This window comes from Borostomias antarcticus (genome assembly GCF_949987555.1).
Source record: "Borostomias antarcticus genome assembly, chromosome: 26".
Classification (NCBI taxonomy): Eukaryota; Metazoa; Chordata; class Actinopteri; order Stomiiformes; family Stomiidae; genus Borostomias; species Borostomias antarcticus.
Window position 1 is genome coordinate 6,740,267 of NC_140259.1, and position 19,692 is coordinate 6,759,958.

At 39.5% G+C, this 19,692-nt stretch overlaps 1 protein-coding gene across 1 annotated transcript in view; it reads right to left on the bottom strand.

Moving 5' to 3' along the window:
* Window positions 1–19,692, bottom strand: part of hcn2b (hyperpolarization activated cyclic nucleotide-gated potassium channel 2b) — a gene marked incomplete at both ends in the record, with an annotated part of 109,455 nt that overhangs the window by 60,965 nt on the left and 28,798 nt on the right. Inside the window, one exon of the mRNA XM_084459026.1 lies at window positions 17,956–18,196. Within this exon, the coding sequence (XP_084315152.1) occupies window positions 17,956–18,196 (241 nt within the window). The remainder of the gene's footprint in view (window positions 1–17,955; window positions 18,197–19,692) is intronic.

The window sequence follows — 19,692 nt, forward strand, 5'->3', positions numbered from 1 at the left end:
CCTGGGTGGCAGATCTCTGATCAGAATGGCTTGTACTACATGCCTGTGAATGTTCATGAAGATTGTAGATAGAATTAAATTTGGTCTGAAAAAAAAAAACGCCATACATACCCCTTACGTGTTTTTTCAGGTGGAAATAATTAAATTGGTCACTGCTCGGCCTAGGAATGGACTAGACACCCATGGGTGGCAGATCTCTGATCAGAATCGCTTGTACTACATGACTGTGAATGTTCATGAAGATTGTAGATAGAAATAAATTTGGTCTGAAAAAAAAACCCTCCATACATACCCCTTATGTTTTTTTTCAGCTGGAAATAATTAGATTTGTCACTGCTCCTCCTAGGACTGGACTAGACACACCTGGGTGGCAGATCTCTGATCAGAATGGCTTGTACTACATGCCTGTGAATGTTCATGAAGATTGTAGATAGAATTAAATTTGGTCTGAAAAAAAAAAACGCCATACATACCCCTTACGTTTTTTTTCAGGTGGAAATAATTAAATGTGTCACTGCTCGGCCTAGGAATGGACTAGACACACCTGGGTGGCAGATCTCTGATCAGAATGGCTTGTATTACATACCTGTGAATGTTCATGAAGATTGTTGATAGAAATAAATTTGGTCTGAAAAAAAGAACGCCATACATACCCCTTATGTTTTTTTTCAGGTGGAAATAATAAAATTTGTCACTGCTCCTCCTAGGACTGGACTAGACACACCTGGGTGGCAGATCTCTGATCAGAATGGCTTGTACTACATGCCTGTGAATGTTCATGAAGATTGTAGATAGAATTAAATTTGGTCTGAAAAAAAAAAAGCCATACATACCCCTTACGTTTTTTTTCAGGTGGAAATAATTAAATTTGTCACTGCTCGGCCTAGGAATGGACTAGACACCCATGGGTGGCAGATCTCTGATCAGAATTGCTTGTACTACATGACTGTGAATGTTCATGAAGATTGTAGATAGAAATAAATTTGGTCTGAAAAAAAAAACCTCCATACATACCCCTTATGTTTTTTTTCAGCTGGAAATAATTAGATTTGTCACTGCTCCTCCTAGGACTGGACTAGACACACCTGGGTGGCAGATCTCTGATCAGAATGGCTTGTACTACATACCTGTGAATGTTCATGAAGATTGTTGATAGAAATAAATTTGGTCTGAAAAAAAGAACGCCATACATACCCCTTATGTTTTTTTTCAGGTGGAAATAATAAAATTTGTCACTGCTCCTCCTAGGACTGGACTAGACACACCTGGGTGGCAGATCTCTGATCAGAATGGCTTGTACTACATGCCTGTGAATGTTCATGAAGATTGTAGATAGAATTAAATTTGGTCTGAAAAAAAAAAAGCCATACATACCCCTTACGTTTTTTTTCAGGTGGAAATAATTAAATTTGTCACTGCTCGGCCTAGGAATGGACTAGACACCCATGGGTGGCAGATCTCTGATCAGAATTGCTTGTACTACATGACTGTGAATGTTCATGAAGATTGTAGATAGAAATAAATTTGGTCTGAAAAAAAAAACGCCATACATACCCCTTATGTTTTTTTTCAGGTGGAAATAATTAAATTTGTCACTGCTCGGCCTAGGAATGGACTAGACACCCATGGGTGGCAGATCTCTGATCAGAATTGCTTGTACTACATGACTGTGAATGTTCATGAAGATTGTAGATAGAAATAAATTTGGTCTGAAAAAAAAAACGCCATACATACCCCTTATGTTTTTTTTCAGGTGGAAATAATAAAATTTGTCACTGCTCCTCCTAGGACTGGACTAGACACACCTGGGTGGCAGATCTCTGATCAGAATGGATTGTACTACATGCCTGTGAATGTTCATGAAGATTGTAGATAGAATTAAATTTGGTCTGAAAAAAAAAAACGCCATACATACCCCTTACGTTTTTTTTCAGGTGGAAATAATTAAATTTGTCACTGCTCGGCCTAGGAATGGACTAGACACCCATGGGTGGCAGATCTCTGATCAGAATCGCTTGTACTACATGACTGTGAATGTTCATGAAGATTGTAGATAGAAATAAATTTGGTCTGAAAAAAAAAACCTCCATACATACCCCTTATGTTTTTTTTCAGCTGGAAATAATTAGATTTGTCACTGCTCCTCCTAGGACTGGACTAGACACACCTGGGTGGCAGATCTCTGATCAGAATGGCTTGTACTACATGACTGTGAATGTTCATGAAGATTGTAGATAGAAATAAATTTGGTCTGAAAAAAAAAACGCCATACATACCCCTTATGTTTTTTTTCAGGTGGAAATAATAAAATTTGTCACTGCTCCTCCTAGGACTGGACTAGACACACCTGGGTGGCAGATCTCTGATCAGAATGGCTTGTACTACATGCCTGTGAATGTTCATGAAGATTGTAGATAGAATTAAATTTGGTCTGAAAAAAAAAAACGCCATACATACCCCTTACGTTTTTTTTCAGGTGGAAATAATTAAATTTGTCACTGCTCGGCCTAGGAATGGACTAGACACCCATGGGTGGCAGATCTCTGATCAGAATCGCTTGTACTACATGACTGTGAATGTTTATGAAGATTGTAGATAGAAATAAATTTGGTCTGAAAAAAAAAACCTCCATACATACCCCTTATGTTTTTTTTCAGCTGGAAATAATTAGATTTGTCACTGCTCCTCCTAGGACTGGACTAGACACACCTGGGTGGCAGATCTCTGATCAGAATGGCTTGTACTACATGACTGTGAATGTTCATGAAGATTGTAGATAGAAATAAATTTGGTCTGAAAAAAAAAACGCCATACATACCCCTTATGTTTTTTTTCAGGTGGAAATAATAAAATTTGTCACTGCTCCTCCTAGGACTGGACTAGACACACCTGGGTGGCAGATCTCTGATCAGAATGGCTTGTACTACATGCCTGTGAATGTTCATGAAGATTGTAGATAGAATTAAATTTGGTCTGAAAAAAAAAAACGCCATACATACCCCTTATGTTTTTTTTCAGGTGGAAATAATAAAATTTGTCACTGCTCCTCCTAGGACTGGACTAGACACACCTGGGTGGCAGATCTCTGATCAGAATGGCTTGTACTACATGCCTGTGAATGTTCATGAAGATTGTAGATAGAATTAAATTTGGTCTGAAAAAAAAAAAGCCATACATACCCCTTACGTTTTTTTTCAGGTGGAAATAATTAAATTTGTCACTGCTCGGCCTAGGAATGGACTAGACACCCATGGGTGGCAGATCTCTGATCAGAATTGCTTGTACTACATGACTGTGAATGTTCATGAAGATTGTAGATAGAAATAAATTTGGTCTGAAAAAAAAAACGCCATACATACCCCTTATGTTTTTTTTCAGGTGGAAATAATTAAATTTGTCACTGCTCGGCATAGGAATGGACTAGACACCCATGGGTGGCAGATCTCTGATCAGAATTGCTTGTACTACATGACTGTGAATGTTCATGAAGATTGTAGATAGAATTAAATTTGGTCTGAAAAAAAAAAACGCCATACATACCCCTTACGTTTTTTTTCAGGTGGAAATAATAAAATTTGTCACTGCTCCTCCTAGGACTGGACTAGACACACCTGGGTGGCAGATCTCTGATCAGAATGGCTTGTACTACATGCCTGTGAATGTTCATGAAGATTGTAGATAGAATTAAATTTGGTCTGAAAAAAAAAACGCCATACAAACCCCTTACGTTTTTTTTCAGGTGGAAATAATTAAATTTGTCACTGCTCGGCCTAGGAATGGACTAGACACCCATGGGTGGCAGATCTCTGATCAGAATCGCTTGTACTACATGACTGTGAATGTTCATGAAGATTGTAGATAGAAATAAATTTGGTCTGAAAAAAAAAACCTCCATACATACCCCTTATGTTTTTTTTCAGCTGGAAATAATTAGATTTGTCACTGCTCCTCCTAGGACTGGACTAGACACACCTGGGTGGCAGATCTCTGATCAGAATGGCTTGTACTACATACCTGTGAATGTTCATGAAGATTGTTGATAGAAATAAATTTGGTCTGAAAAAAAGAACGCCATACATACCCCTTATGTTTTTTTTCAGGTGGAAATAATAAAATTTGTCACTGCTCCTCCTAGGACTGGACTAGACACACCTGGGTGGCAGATCTCTGATCAGAATGGCTTGTACTACATGCCTGTGAATGTTCATGAAGATTGTAGATAGAATTAAATTTGGTCTGAAAAAAAAAAACGCCATACATACCCCTTATGTTTTTTTTCAGGTGGAAATAATACAATTTGTCACTGCTCCTCCTAGGACTGGACTAGACACACCTGGGTGGCAGATCTCTGATCAGAATGGCTTGTACTACATGCCTGTGAATGTTCATGAAGATTGTAGATAGAATTAAATTTGGTCTGAAAAAAAAAAAGCCATACATACCCCTTACGTTTTTTTTCAGGTGGAAATAATTAAATTTGTCACTGCTCGGCCTAGGAATGGACTAGACACCCATGGGTGGCAGATCTCTGATCAGAATTGCTTGTACTACATGACTGTGAATGTTCATGAAGATTGTAGATAGAAATAAATTTGGTCTGAAAAAAAAAACGCCATACATACCCCTTATGTTTTTTTTCAGGTGGAAATAATTAAATTTGTCACTGCTCGGCATAGGAATGGACTAGACACCCATGGGTGGCAGATCTCTGATCAGAATTGCTTGTACTACATGACTGTGAATGTTCATGAAGATTGTAGATAGAAATAAATTTGGTCTGAAAAAAAAAACGCCATACATACCCCTTATGTTTTTTTTCAGGTGGAAATAATAAAATTTGTCACTGCTCCTCCTAGGACTGGACTAGACACACCTGGGTGGCAGATCTCTGATCAGAATGGCTTGTACTACATGCCTGTGAATGTTCATGAAGATTGTAGATAGAATTAAATTTGGTCTGAAAAAAAAAAACGCCATACATACCCCTTACGTGTTTTTTCAGGTGGAAATAATTAAATTGGTCACTGCTCGGCCTAGGAATGGACTAGACACCCATGGGTGGCAGATCTCTGATCAGAATCGCTTGTACTACATGACTGTGAATGTTCATGAAGATTGTAGATAGAAATAAATTTGGTCTGAAAAAAAAACCCTCCATACATACCCCTTATGTTTTTTTTCAGCTGGAAATAATTAGATTTGTCACTGCTCCTCCTAGGACTGGACTAGACACACCTGGGTGGCAGATCTCTGATCAGAATGGCTTGTACTACATGCCTGTGAATGTTCATGAAGATTGTAGATAGAATTAAATTTGGTCTGAAAAAAAAAAACGCCATACATACCCCTTACGTTTTTTTTCAGGTGGAAATAATTAAATGTGTCACTGCTCGGCCTAGGAATGGACTAGACACACCTGGGTGGCAGATCTCTGATCAGAATGGCTTGTACTACATACCTGTGAATGTTCATGAAGATTGTTGATAGAAATAAATTTGGTCTGAAAAAAAGAACGCCATACATACCCCTTATGTTTTTTTTCAGGTGGAAATAATAAAATTTGTCACTGCTCCTCCTAGGACTGGACTAGACACACCTGGGTGGCAGATCTCTGATCAGAATGGCTTGTACTACATGCCTGTGAATGTTCATGAAGATTGTAGATAGAATTAAATTTGGTCTGAAAAAAAAAAAGCCATACATACCCCTTACGTTTTTTTTCAGGTGGAAATAATTAAATTTGTCACTGCTCGGCCTAGGAATGGACTAGACACCCATGGGTGGCAGATCTCTGATCAGAATTGCTTGTACTACATGACTGTGAATGTTCATGAAGATTGTAGATAGAAATAAATTTGGTCTGAAAAAAAAAACCTCCATACATACCCCTTATGTTTTTTTTCAGCTGGAAATAATTAGATTTGTCACTGCTCCTCCTAGGACTGGACTAGACACACCTGGGTGGCAGATCTCTGATCAGAATGGCTTGTACTACATACCTGTGAATGTTCATGAAGATTGTTGATAGAAATAAATTTGGTCTGAAAAAAAGAACGCCATACATACCCCTTATGTTTTTTTTCAGGTGGAAATAATAAAATTTGTCACTGCTCCTCCTAGGACTGGACTAGACACACCTGGGTGGCAGATCTCTGATCAGAATGGCTTGTACTACATGCCTGTGAATGTTCATGAAGATTGTAGATAGAATTAAATTTGGTCTGAAAAAAAAAAAGCCATACATACCCCTTACGTTTTTTTTCAGGTGGAAATAATTAAATTTGTCACTGCTCGGCCTAGGAATGGACTAGACACCCATGGGTGGCAGATCTCTGATCAGAATTGCTTGTACTACATGACTGTGAATGTTCATGAAGATTGTAGATAGAAATAAATTTGGTCTGAAAAAAAAAACGCCATACATACCCCTTATGTTTTTTTTCAGGTGGAAATAATTAAATTTGTCACTGCTCGGCCTAGGAATGGACTAGACACCCATGGGTGGCAGATCTCTGATCAGAATTGCTTGTACTACATGACTGTGAATGTTCATGAAGATTGTAGATAGAAATAAATTTGGTCTGAAAAAAAAAACGCCATACATACCCCTTATGTTTTTTTTCAGGTGGAAATAATAAAATTTGTCACTGCTCCTCCTAGGACTGGACTAGACACACCTGGGTGGCAGATCTCTGATCAGAATGGATTGTACTACATGCCTGTGAATGTTCATGAAGATTGTAGATAGAATTAAATTTGGTCTGAAAAAAAAAAACGCCATACATACCCCTTACGTTTTTTTTCAGGTGGAAATAATTAAATTTGTCACTGCTCGGCCTAGGAATGGACTAGACACCCATGGGTGGCAGATCTCTGATCAGAATCGCTTGTACTACATGACTGTGAATGTTCATGAAGATTGTAGATAGAAATAAATTTGGTCTGAAAAAAAAAACCTCCATACATACCCCTTATGTTTTTTTTCAGCTGGAAATAATTAGATTTGTCACTGCTCCTCCTAGGACTGGACTAGACACACCTGGGTGGCAGATCTCTGATCAGAATGGCTTGTACTACATGACTGTGAATGTTCATGAAGATTGTAGATAGAAATAAATTTGGTCTGAAAAAAAAAACGCCATACATACCCCTTATGTTTTTTTTCAGGTGGAAATAATAAAATTTGTCACTGCTCCTCCTAGGACTGGACTAGACACACCTGGGTGGCAGATCTCTGATCAGAATGGCTTGTACTACATGCCTGTGAATGTTCATGAAGATTGTAGATAGAATTAAATTTGGTCTGAAAAAAAAAAACGCCATACATACCCCTTACGTTTTTTTTCAGGTGGAAATAATTAAATTTGTCACTGCTCGGCCTAGGAATGGACTAGACACCCATGGGTGGCAGATCTCTGATCAGAATCGCTTGTACTACATGACTGTGAATGTTTATGAAGATTGTAGATAGAAATAAATTTGGTCTGAAAAAAAAAACCTCCATACATACCCCTTATGTTTTTTTTCAGCTGGAAATAATTAGATTTGTCACTGCTCCTCCTAGGACTGGACTAGACACACCTGGGTGGCAGATCTCTGATCAGAATGGCTTGTACTACATGACTGTGAATGTTCATGAAGATTGTAGATAGAAATAAATTTGGTCTGAAAAAAAAAACGCCATACATACCCCTTATGTTTTTTTTCAGGTGGAAATAATAAAATTTGTCACTGCTCCTCCTAGGACTGGACTAGACACACCTGGGTGGCAGATCTCTGATCAGAATGGCTTGTACTACATGCCTGTGAATGTTCATGAAGATTGTAGATAGAATTAAATTTGGTCTGAAAAAAAAAAACGCCATACATACCCCTTATGTTTTTTTTCAGGTGGAAATAATAAAATTTGTCACTGCTCCTCCTAGGACTGGACTAGACACACCTGGGTGGCAGATCTCTGATCAGAATGGCTTGTACTACATGCCTGTGAATGTTCATGAAGATTGTAGATAGAATTAAATTTGGTCTGAAAAAAAAAAAGCCATACATACCCCTTACGTTTTTTTTCAGGTGGAAATAATTAAATTTGTCACTGCTCGGCCTAGGAATGGACTAGACACCCATGGGTGGCAGATCTCTGATCAGAATTGCTTGTACTACATGACTGTGAATGTTCATGAAGATTGTAGATAGAAATAAATTTGGTCTGAAAAAAAAAACGCCATACATACCCCTTATGTTTTTTTTCAGGTGGAAATAATTAAATTTGTCACTGCTCGGCATAGGAATGGACTAGACACCCATGGGTGGCAGATCTCTGATCAGAATTGCTTGTACTACATGACTGTGAATGTTCATGAAGATTGTAGATAGAATTAAATTTGGTCTGAAAAAAAAAAACGCCATACATACCCCTTACGTTTTTTTTCAGGTGGAAATAATAAAATTTGTCACTGCTCCTCTCTGATCAGAATGGCTTGTACTACATGCCTGTGAATGTTCATGAAGATTGTAGATAGAATTAAATTTGGTCTGAAAAAAAAAACGCCATACAAACCCCTTACGTTTTTTTTCAGGTGGAAATAATTAAATTTGTCACTGCTCGGCCTAGGAATGGACTAGACACCCATGGGTGGCAGATCTCTGATCAGAATCGCTTGTACTACATGACTGTGAATGTTCATGAAGATTGTAGATAGAAATAAATTTGGTCTGAAAAAAAAAACCTCCATACATACCCCTTATGTTTTTTTTCAGCTGGAAATAATTAGATTTGTCACTGCTCCTCCTAGGACTGGACTAGACACACCTGGGTGGCAGATCTCTGATCAGAATGGCTTGTACTACATACCTGTGAATGTTCATGAAGATTGTTGATAGAAATAAATTTGGTCTGAAAAAAAGAACGCCATACATACCCCTTATGTTTTTTTTCAGGTGGAAATAATAAAATTTGTCACTGCTCCTCCTAGGACTGGACTAGACACACCTGGGTGGCAGATCTCTGATCAGAATGGCTTGTACTACATGCCTGTGAATGTTCATGAAGATTGTAGATAGAATTAAATTTGGTCTGAAAAAAAAAAAGCCATACATACCCCTTACGTTTTTTTTCAGGTGGAAATAATTAAATTTGTCACTGCTCGGCCTAGGAATGGACTAGACACCCATGGGTGGCAGATCTCTGATCAGAATTGCTTGTACTACATGACTGTGAATGTTCATGAAGATTGTAGATAGAAATAAATTTGGTCTGAAAAAAAAAACGCCATACATACCCCTTATGTTTTTTTTCAGGTGGAAATAATTAAATTTGTCACTGCTCCTCCTAGGACTGGACTAGACACACCTGGGTGGCAGATCTCTGATCAGAATGGCTTGTACTACATGCCTGTGAATGTTCATGAAGATTGTAGATAGAATTAAATTTGGTCTGAAAAAAAAAAACGCCATACATACCCCTTACGTTTTTTTTCAGGTGGAAATAATTAAATTTGTCACTGCTCGGCCTAGGAATGGACTAGACACCCATGGGTGGCAGATCTCTGATCAGAATCGCTTGTACTACATGACTGTGAATGTTCATGAAGATTGTAGATAGAAATAAATTTGGTCTGAAAAAAAAAACCTCCATACATACCCCTTATGTTTTTTGTCAGCTGGAAATAATTAGATTTGTCACTGCTCCTCCTAGGACTGGACTAGACACACCTGGGTGGCAGATCTCTGATCAGAATGGCTTGTACTACATGACTGTGAATGTTCATGAAGATTGTAGATAGAAATAAATTTGGTCTGAAAAAAAAAACGCCATACATACCCCTTATGTTTTTTTTCAGGTGGAAATAATAAAATTTGTCACTGCTCCTCCTAGGACTGGACTAGACACACCTGGGTGGCAGATCTCTGATCAGAATGGCTTGTACTACATGCCTGTGAATGTTCATGAAGATTGTAGATAGAATTAAATTTGGTCTGAAAAAAAAAAACGCCATACATACCCCTTATGTTTTTTTTCAGGTGGAAATAATAAAATTTGTCACTGCTCCTCCTAGGACTGGACTAGACACACCTGGGTGGCAGATCTCTGATCAGAATGGCTTGTACTACATGCCTGTGAATGTTCATGAAGATTGTAGATAGAATTAAATTTGGTCTGAAAAAAAAAAAGCCATACATACCCCTTACGTTTTTTTTCAGGTGGAAATAATTAAATTTGTCACTGCTCGGCCTAGGAATGGACTAGACACCCATGGGTGGCAGATCTCTGATCAGAATTGCTTGTACTACATGACTGTGAATGTTCATGAAGATTGTAGATAGAAATAAATTTGGTCTGAAAAAAAAAACGCCATACATACCCCTTATGTTTTTTTTCAGGTGGAAATAATTAAATTTGTCACTGCTCGGCATAGGAATGGACTAGACACCCATGGGTGGCAGATCTCTGATCAGAATTGCTTGTACTACATGACTGTGAATGTTCATGAAGATTGTAGATAGAAATAAATTTGGTCTGAAAAAAAAAACGCCATACATACCCCTTATGTTTTTTTTCAGGTGGAAATAATAAAATTTGTCACTGCTCCTCCTAGGACTGGACTAGACACACCTGGGTGGCAGATCTCTGATCAGAATGGCTTGTACTACATGCCTGTGAATGTTCATGAAGATTGTAGATAGAATTAAATTTGGTCTGAAAAAAAAAAACGCCATACATACCCCTTACGTTTTTTTTCAGGTGGAAATAATTAAATTGGTCACTGCTCGGCCTAGGAATGGACTAGACACCCATGGGTGGCAGATCTCTGATCAGAATCTCTTGTACTACATGACTGTGAATGTTCATGAAGATTGTAGATAGAAATAAATTTGGTCTGAAAAAAAAACCCTCCATACATACCCCTTATGTTTTTTTTCAGCTGGAAATAATTAGATTTGTCACTGCTCCTCCTAGGACTGGACTAGACACACCTGGGTGGCAGATCTCTTATCAGAATGGCTTGTACTACATGCCTGTGAATGTTCATGAAGATTGTAGATAGAATTAAATTTGGTCTGAAAAAAAAAAACGCCATACATACCCCTTACGTTTTTTTTCAGGTGGAAATAATTAAATGTGTCACTGCTCGGCCTAGGAATGGACTAGACACCCATGGGTGGCAGATCTCTGATCAGAATCGCTTGTACTACATGACTGTGAATGTTCATGAAGATTGTAGATAGAAATAAATTTGGTCTGAAAAAAAAAAAAGCCATACATACCCCTTACGTTTTTTTTCAGGTGGAAATAATTAAATTTGTCACTGCTCGGCCTAGGAATGGACTAGACACCCATGGGTGGCTGATCTCTGATCAGAATTGCTTGTACTACATGACTGTGAATGTTCATGAAGATTGTAGATAGAAATAAATTTGGTCTGAAAAAAAAAACGCCATACATACCCCTTATGTTTTTTTTCAGGTGGAAATAATAAAATTTGTCACTGCTCCTCCTAGGACTGGACTAGACACACCTGGGTGGCAGATCTCTGATCAGAATGGCTTGTACTACATGCCTGTGAATGTTCATGAAGATTGTAGATAGAATTAAATTTGGTCTGAAAAAAAAAAACGCCATACATACCCCTTACGTTTTTTTTCAGGTGGAAATAATTAAATTTGTCACTGCTCGGCCTAGGAATGGACTAGACACCCATGGGTGGCAGATCTCTGATCAGAATTGCTTGTACTACATGACTGTGAATGTTCATGAAGATTGTAGATAGAAATAAATTTGGTCTGAAAAAAAGAACGCCATACATACCCCTTACGTTTTTTTTCAGGTGGAAATAATAAAATTTGTCACTGCTCGGCCTAGGAATGGACTAGACACCCATGGGTGGCAGATCTCTGATCAGAATTGCTTGTACGATAGAAATAAATTTGGTCTGAAAAAAAAACCGCCATACATACCCCTTACGTTTTTTTTCAGGTGGAAATAATTAAATGTGTCACTGCTCGGCCTAGGAATGGACTAGACACACCTGGGTGGCAGATCTCTGATCAGAATGGCTTGTACTACATGCCTGTGAATGTTCATGAAGATTGTAGATAGAATTAAATTTGGTCTGAAAAAAAAAAACGCCATACATACCCCTTATGTTTTTTTTCAGGTGGAAATAATTACATTTGTCACTGCCCGGCCTAGGACTGGACTAGACACCCATGGGTGGCAGATCCCTGATCAGAAAGGCTTGTACTACACACCTGTGAATGTTCAGGAAGATTGCAGATAAAAATAAATTTGGTCTGAAAAAAAACCCCACCATACATACCCCTTATGTTTTTTTTCAGGTGGAAATAATTAAATTTGTCACTGCTCCTCCTAGGACTGGACTAGACACACCTGGGTGGCAGATCTCTGATCAGAATGGCTTGTACTACATGCCTGTGAATGTTCATGAAGATTGTAGATAGAAATAAATTTGGTCTGAAAAAAAAAACCTCCATACATACCCCTTATGTTTTTTTTCAGGTGGAAATAATAAAATTTGTCACTGCTCCTCCTAGGACTGGACTAGACACACCTGGGTGGCAGATCTCTGATCAGAATGGCTTGTACTACATGCCTGTGAATGTTCATGAAGATTGTAGATAGAATTAAATTTGGTCTGAAAAAAAAAAAGCCATACATACCCCTTACGTTTTTTTTCAGGTGGAAATAATTAAATTTGTCACTGCTCGGCCTAGGAATGGACTAGACACCCATGGGTGGCAGATCTCTGATCAGAATTGCTTGTACTACATGACTGTGAATGTTCATGAAGATTGTAGATAGAAATAAATTTGGTCTGAAAAAAAAAAACGCCATACATACCCCTTATGTTTTTTTTCAGGTGGAAATAATTAAATGTGTCACTGCTCGGCCTAGGACTGGACTAGACACACCTGGGTGGCAGATCTCTGATCAGAATGGCTTGTACCACATGCCTGTGAATGTTCATGAAGATTGTAGATAGAAATAAATTTGGTCTGAAAAAAAAAAACGCCATACATACCCCTTATGTTTTTTTTCAGGTGCAAATAATTACATTTGTCACTGCTCCTCCTAGGACTGGACTCGACACCCATGGGTGGCAGATCCCTGATCAGAATGGCTTGTACTACATGCCTGTGAATGTTCATGAAGATTGTAGATAGAAATAAATTTGGTCTGAAAAAAAAAAACGCCATACATACCCCTTATGTTTTTTTTCAGGTGGAAATAATAAAATTTGTCACTGCCCGGCCTAGGACTGGACTAGACACCCATGGGTGGCAGATCCCTGATCAGAAAGGCTTGTACTACACACCTTTGAATGTTCAGGAAGATTGCAGATAAAAATAAATTTGGTCTGAAAAAACCCCCCACCATACATACCCCTTATGTTTTTTTTCAGGTGGAAATAATAAAATTTGTCACTGCTCCTCCTAGGACTGGACTAGACACACCTGGGTGGCAGATCTCTGATCAGAATGGCTTGTACTACATACCTGTGAATGTTCATGAAGATTGTAGATAGAATTAAATTTGGTCTGAAAAAAAAAAACGCCATACATACCCCTTATGTTTTTTTTCAGCTGGAAATAATTGCATTTGTCACTGCCCGGCCTAGGACTGGACTCGACACCCATGGGTGGCAGATCCCTGATCAGCAAGGCTTGTACTACACACCTGTGAATGTTCAGGAAGATTGTAGATAGAAATAAATTTGGTCTGAAAAAAAAAACGCCATACATACCCCTTATGTTTTTTTTCAACTGGAAATAATTAGATTTGTCACTGCTCCTCCTAGGACTGGACTAGACACACCTGGGTGGCAGATCTCTGATCAGAATGGCTTGTACTACATGCCTGTGAATGTTCATGAAGATTGTAGATAGAAATAAATTTGGTCTGAAAAAAAAAACCGCCATACATACCCCTTATGTTTTTTTTCAGGTGGAAATAATAAAATTTTTCACTGCTCCTCCTAGGACTGGACTAGACACACCTGGGTGGCAGATCTCTGATCAGAATGGCTTGTACTACATGCCTGTGAATGTTCATGAAGATTGTAGATAGAATTAAATTTGGTCTGAAAAAATAAACCTCCATACATACCCCTTATGTTTTTTTTCAGGTGGAAATAATTAAATTTGTCACTGCTCCTCCTAGGACTGGACTAGACACACCTGGGTTGCAGATCTCTGATCAGAATGGCTTGTACTACATGCCTGTGAATGTTCATGAAGATTGTAGATAGAATTAAATTTGGTCTGAAAAAAAAAAACGCCATACATACCCCTTATGTTTTTTTTCAGGTGGAAATAATAACATTTGTCACTGCTCCTCCTAGGACTGGACTAGACACACCTGGGTGGCAGATCTCTGATCAGAATGGCTTGTACTACATACCTGTGAATGTTCATGAAGATTGTTGATAGAAATAAATTTGGTCTGAAAAAAAGAACGCCATACATACCCCTTATGTTTTTTTTCAGGTGGAAATAATTAAATTTGTCACTGCTCCTCCTAGGACTGGACTAGACACACCTGGGTGGCAGATCTCTGATCAGAATGGCTTGTACCACATGCCTGTGAATGTTCATGAAGATTGTAGATAGAAATAAATTTGGTCTGAAAAAAAAAAACGCCATACATACCCCTTATGTTTTTTTTCAGGTGCAAATAATTACATTTGTCACTGCCCGGCCTAGGACTGGACTAGACACCCATGGGTGGCAGATCCCTGATCAGAAAGGCTTGTACTACACACCTTTGAATGTTCAGGAAGATTGCAGATAAAAATAAATTTGGTCTGAAAAAACCCCCCACCATACATACCCCTTATGTTTTTTTTCAGGTGGAAATAATAAAATTTGTCACTGCTCCTCCTAGGACTGGACTAGACACACCTGGGTGGCAGATCTCTGATCAGAATGGCTTGTACTACATACCTGTGAATGTTCATGAAGATTGTAGATAGAATTAAATTTGGTCTGAAAAAAAAAAACGCCATACATACCCCTTATGTTTTTTTTCAGGTGGAAATAATTGCATTTGTCACTGCCCGATCTAGGACTGGACTCGACACCCATGGGTGGCAGATCCCTGATCAGCAAGGCTTGTACTACACACCTGTGAATGTTCAGGAAGATTGTAGATAGAAATAAATTTGGTCTGAAAAAAAAAACGCCATACATACCCCTTATGTTTTTTTTCAGCTGGAAATAATTAGATTTGTCACTGCTCCTCCTAGGACTGGACTAGACACACCTGGGTGGCAGATCTCTGATCAGAATGGCTTGTACTACATGCCTGTGAATGTTCATGAAGATTGTAGATAGAAATAAATTTGGTCTGAAAAAAAAAACCGCCATACATACCCCTTATGTTTTTTTTCAGGTGGAAATAATAAAATTTGTCACTGCCCGGCCTAGGACTGGACTAGACACCCATGGGTGGCAGATCACTGATCAGAAAGGCTTGTACTACACACCTGTGAATGTTCAGGAAGATTGCAGATAAAAATAAATTTGGTCTGAAAAAAAACCCCACCATACATACCCCTTATGTTTTTTTTCAGGTGGAAATAATAAAATTTGTCACTGCTCCTCCTAGGACTGGACTAGACACACCTGGGTGGCAGATCTCTGATCAGAATGGCTTGTACTACATACCTGTGAATGTTCATGAAGATTGTTGATAGAAATAAATTTGGTCTGAAAAAAAGAACGCCATACATACCCCTTATGTTTTTTTTCAGGTGGAAATAATTAAATTTGTCACTGCTCCTCCTAGGACTGGACTAGACACACCTGGGTGGCAGATCTCTGATCAGAATGGCTTGTACTACATGCCTGTGAATGTTCATGAAGATTGTAGATAGAATTAAATTTGGTCTGAAAAAAAACCCCGCCATACATACCCCTTATGTTTTTTTCAGGTGGAAATAATTACATTTGTCACTGCCCGGCCTAGGACTGGACTCGACACCCATGGGTGGCAGATCCCTGATCAGCAAGGCTTGTACTACACACCTGTGAATGTTCAGGAAGATTGCAGATAAAAATAAATTTGGTCTGAAAAACCCCCCCACCATACATACCCCTTATGTTTTTTTTCAGGTGGAAATAATTAAATTTGTCACTGCTCGGCCTAGGACTGGACTAGACACATCTGGGTGGCAGATCTCTGATCAGAATGGCTTGTACTACCTGACGGGGTCACTATAGAGTGTCGGGTCCTTGTGCCAAAATAAAGCTAACCACCATTAGGAGTGGCGGCCCAATATGCCACTCCCCCCCATGGGATACGGCCATATTTGGATCTGGCGAGACCACCGGTCTCTCACCTGGTCTGCTGTCAGCTGCACCGGAAACTGATGCTTAGACCGCTACAAGACCGCAGACCCCCTCTACTTCCTCTCTGAGGGGAGTTACTACTCTGGAGGTTTAGTGAGCTTCCTTCTCTGCTTCCTCTCTCTCATCTCTCTCCTTCTCCCTTTCCTCTCTGTCATCACTGTCCTAGTTCGCTAATGAGCCGGAATTAATGGTCCTTATGAGCTGTGACACACACACACACACACAAACATGAAGGTACACGCAAACACACACACACACAAACACACACGCAAACACACACACAAACACACACACACACACATACACGCAAACACACACACACACACACACACACACACACACCTGGCCACTGGATGTGCCAGATACCCTCCAAGACCACGGCCCGAACACCGGGCGATGTTTCACAGGAAGAATATTCTGGAAGCTAACAGACTATCTTGCTCATTGGCTAAACGGATCAACACTGTTCATCTCTTTCCAGCCAGCAAAACGGCAACTCTCACCGTCCTGTTTCACTGTTTCAACATTCCAATGTAATTTTTGCACTGACAGTCAGTTTATCACATCCTGATTTTTTTATTTTATTTTACCAAAATAAAGCCTGTTTGAAAATGTGTCGACACGTTGTTGGACGTCCCCGGTAGGGTCTGTTGGTACAGTGTAGCCTGTGTGTGTCATCCACTAACGTTACAGCTGAATGCGCACATCTCCGGTGCCGTAATCTGTGCATTTGTATCAAACAACGCACGCAGGCGATTTTCAAGATAGACCCATGTGAAGAGGCAACTCCAGGATTTAAATCCTTTATCCTTTCATTAGCTATAGCTGATCACGGCGCATCTCAACTCACAATGTATTTGGCTAGCTAACGCTAGCTAGCCTGGTCTAACCTAAACTGAGACTACAGTGACATATCAAACGTGGGGGAAAATCAACTTGTTTGAGGACAATGAGGCTGGCAATCATAAACAGTTTGTTGCCAATTAGTTTTGACAACTGGGCAATTGATATGTTGCACAGTAAATATGCATGGATCACACTTAGATCGTGGCAAGCTAGCAAGATCAGGGGTGCCTTACACTAGCTACGTCATTAGTCTAGGTTGTCAAGCTAGGTGTTTGGTTGCTAGGTCATATCCAGGACTCAGACACATTGCTGAAAGGAAGGGTAACGGATCATTTCCATTTCAGTTACAGTTCCAAACCAATGTTAACTATGGGATGCCATCACTGTTCCTCCAGGAATATTGATCCTCATTTGAAACTCCATAGCAACGTAATAGTTTGGGAACTATTTTTCTGGCCGCAGTTCACTAAAATCGGCATTAAGACACTGAAATACTAGGTTTTGATTCTATAAATATTTCCCGACGGTGTAACCCGTTGTATAAAAGCAATAACTCACTCAAGGGTTGTGGTATATAGGCCATATACCACACCCTCTCATGAGTTATTGCTTCACTGTAGCATAGAAGTGTAGAATGGAGTGGACTGGATTGGGTGGACAAGACAAGAATAGAATAGACTACAGTAGAGTACAGTACAATAGAAGCGTAACCATAGTCCAGGGGCGTGTTTCTGAGCTCACCTCCAAAGTAGGAGCCGTCAATCAGTTTCATTCCCATGGTGCCCTTGGTGAGCACACTGACCACGCCGTGCTGGATGAAGTACATCTTCTTCCCAATTGTCCCCTCCCGGATGATGTAGTCTACCGGCTGGAAGACCTCAAACCTCAGCTTGGTCAACATGGCCGTCACAAAGTTGGGGTCCGCGTTGGCGAACAGCGGCATGGAGGCCACAAGCTTGCGACAGTTGAAGTTAACAATTTCCTGAGAAAAAAAGAAAAAAGATGTGAATATTCCTGGGATTAAAGGTTGAAATGTGATATGAAAAACTGGTTCAGGACCTATCTAACAGGCAGAAAATTATTTGTCACCCTTGGGGACCAAAGCTCGTAAGATGGTAAATATAACATGCGGTGTTCCACAAGGTTCAATTCTGGGCCCTGTACTGTTTAGCTTATGCATGTTACCCGTTGGTAGCAGCAAGGAAACATGTTATTGATTTTCATTGCTATGCAGACGATACTCAATTGTATATCTCTATGTCACCCGATGATTTTAGCCCCACCAAAACTTTATAAATGTATTAGACATATAAATACCTGGATGTCTCAACACTTTCTCCAATCAAGAGGACAAGACAGAGGTTATAATCATTGGAGCTAAAGACCAGAGAGGTAATCTGGTCTTAATTCAAACTCATTAAACACTAAAGACTAAAACCAGGTGAAAAATCTATGTGTAATTTTAGATTCTGATCTTAATTTTGAAGCACATATTAAAGAATATGACCAAACCGTTTTTTACCACCAGAGGAACATGTCTCTCTTTAGCGGACACTGAGAAACATATCCATGCTTTTATGACAAGCAGACTTGATTACTGCAGTGCTCTCCTGTCTGGCCTACCCAAGAAAGACATTGATCAGCTGCAAAACATAGAGAATGCAGCAGCACGAGTACTGACCAAGACTAGACAGAGAGCACACATAGTTCCAGAATTCATTTTAAGATTATTCAATTCGTTTTTAAACCAATTCATGACTGTGCAACCACAATATATGCCAGATGTGCTTTTGAGGGATGAACCCTGTAGAGTTCTGCCGTCCTCTGCTACTGGTCTTCTAACTACACCAGGGCCCAGGACTAAGACCTATGGAGAGGCAGCTTTTAGTATGTTATGCCTCCAGCCTCTGAAATAGCCTGACAGCGAACTTAATAAAGCTCTTAAAACACACGTTGTCAGTCTTGCTTTCGGATGCTCTTTGTGTTGCCTCTTCTACACTCACTTTGATTTTTTTAAATCATGCTTACTGTTTATTTATGTATTTTGTTTATATATTTTAATTTACAATATTTATGTATTTTATTTATGTCTTTTGGCCTTTTACTGTCTAATTCAATTTTATTTAGTGAGGCACGAGGCATGTGTATTCCAAAGAAAAAGAGTTAGCAGAGACTGGGCAGAAGGAGTGACTGTGCCCCGAACTAGCGCCTTAACTCCTCCCCAACCCTGAAGGGAGGTTCTGCCAGGGTAAAGCATGTTCTCCTAACCAGCCCTGAAGAGAGGTTCTGCCAGGGTAAAGCGTGTTCTCCTCCCCAACCCTGAAGGGAGGTTCTGCCAGGGTAATGTGTGTTCTCCTTCCCAACCTTGAAGGGAGGTTCTGACAGGGTAATATGTGTTCTCCTCCCCAACCCTGAAGGGAGGTTCTGCCAGGGTAAAGCGTGTTCTCCTCCCCAGCCCTGAGGGAGGTTCTGCCAGGG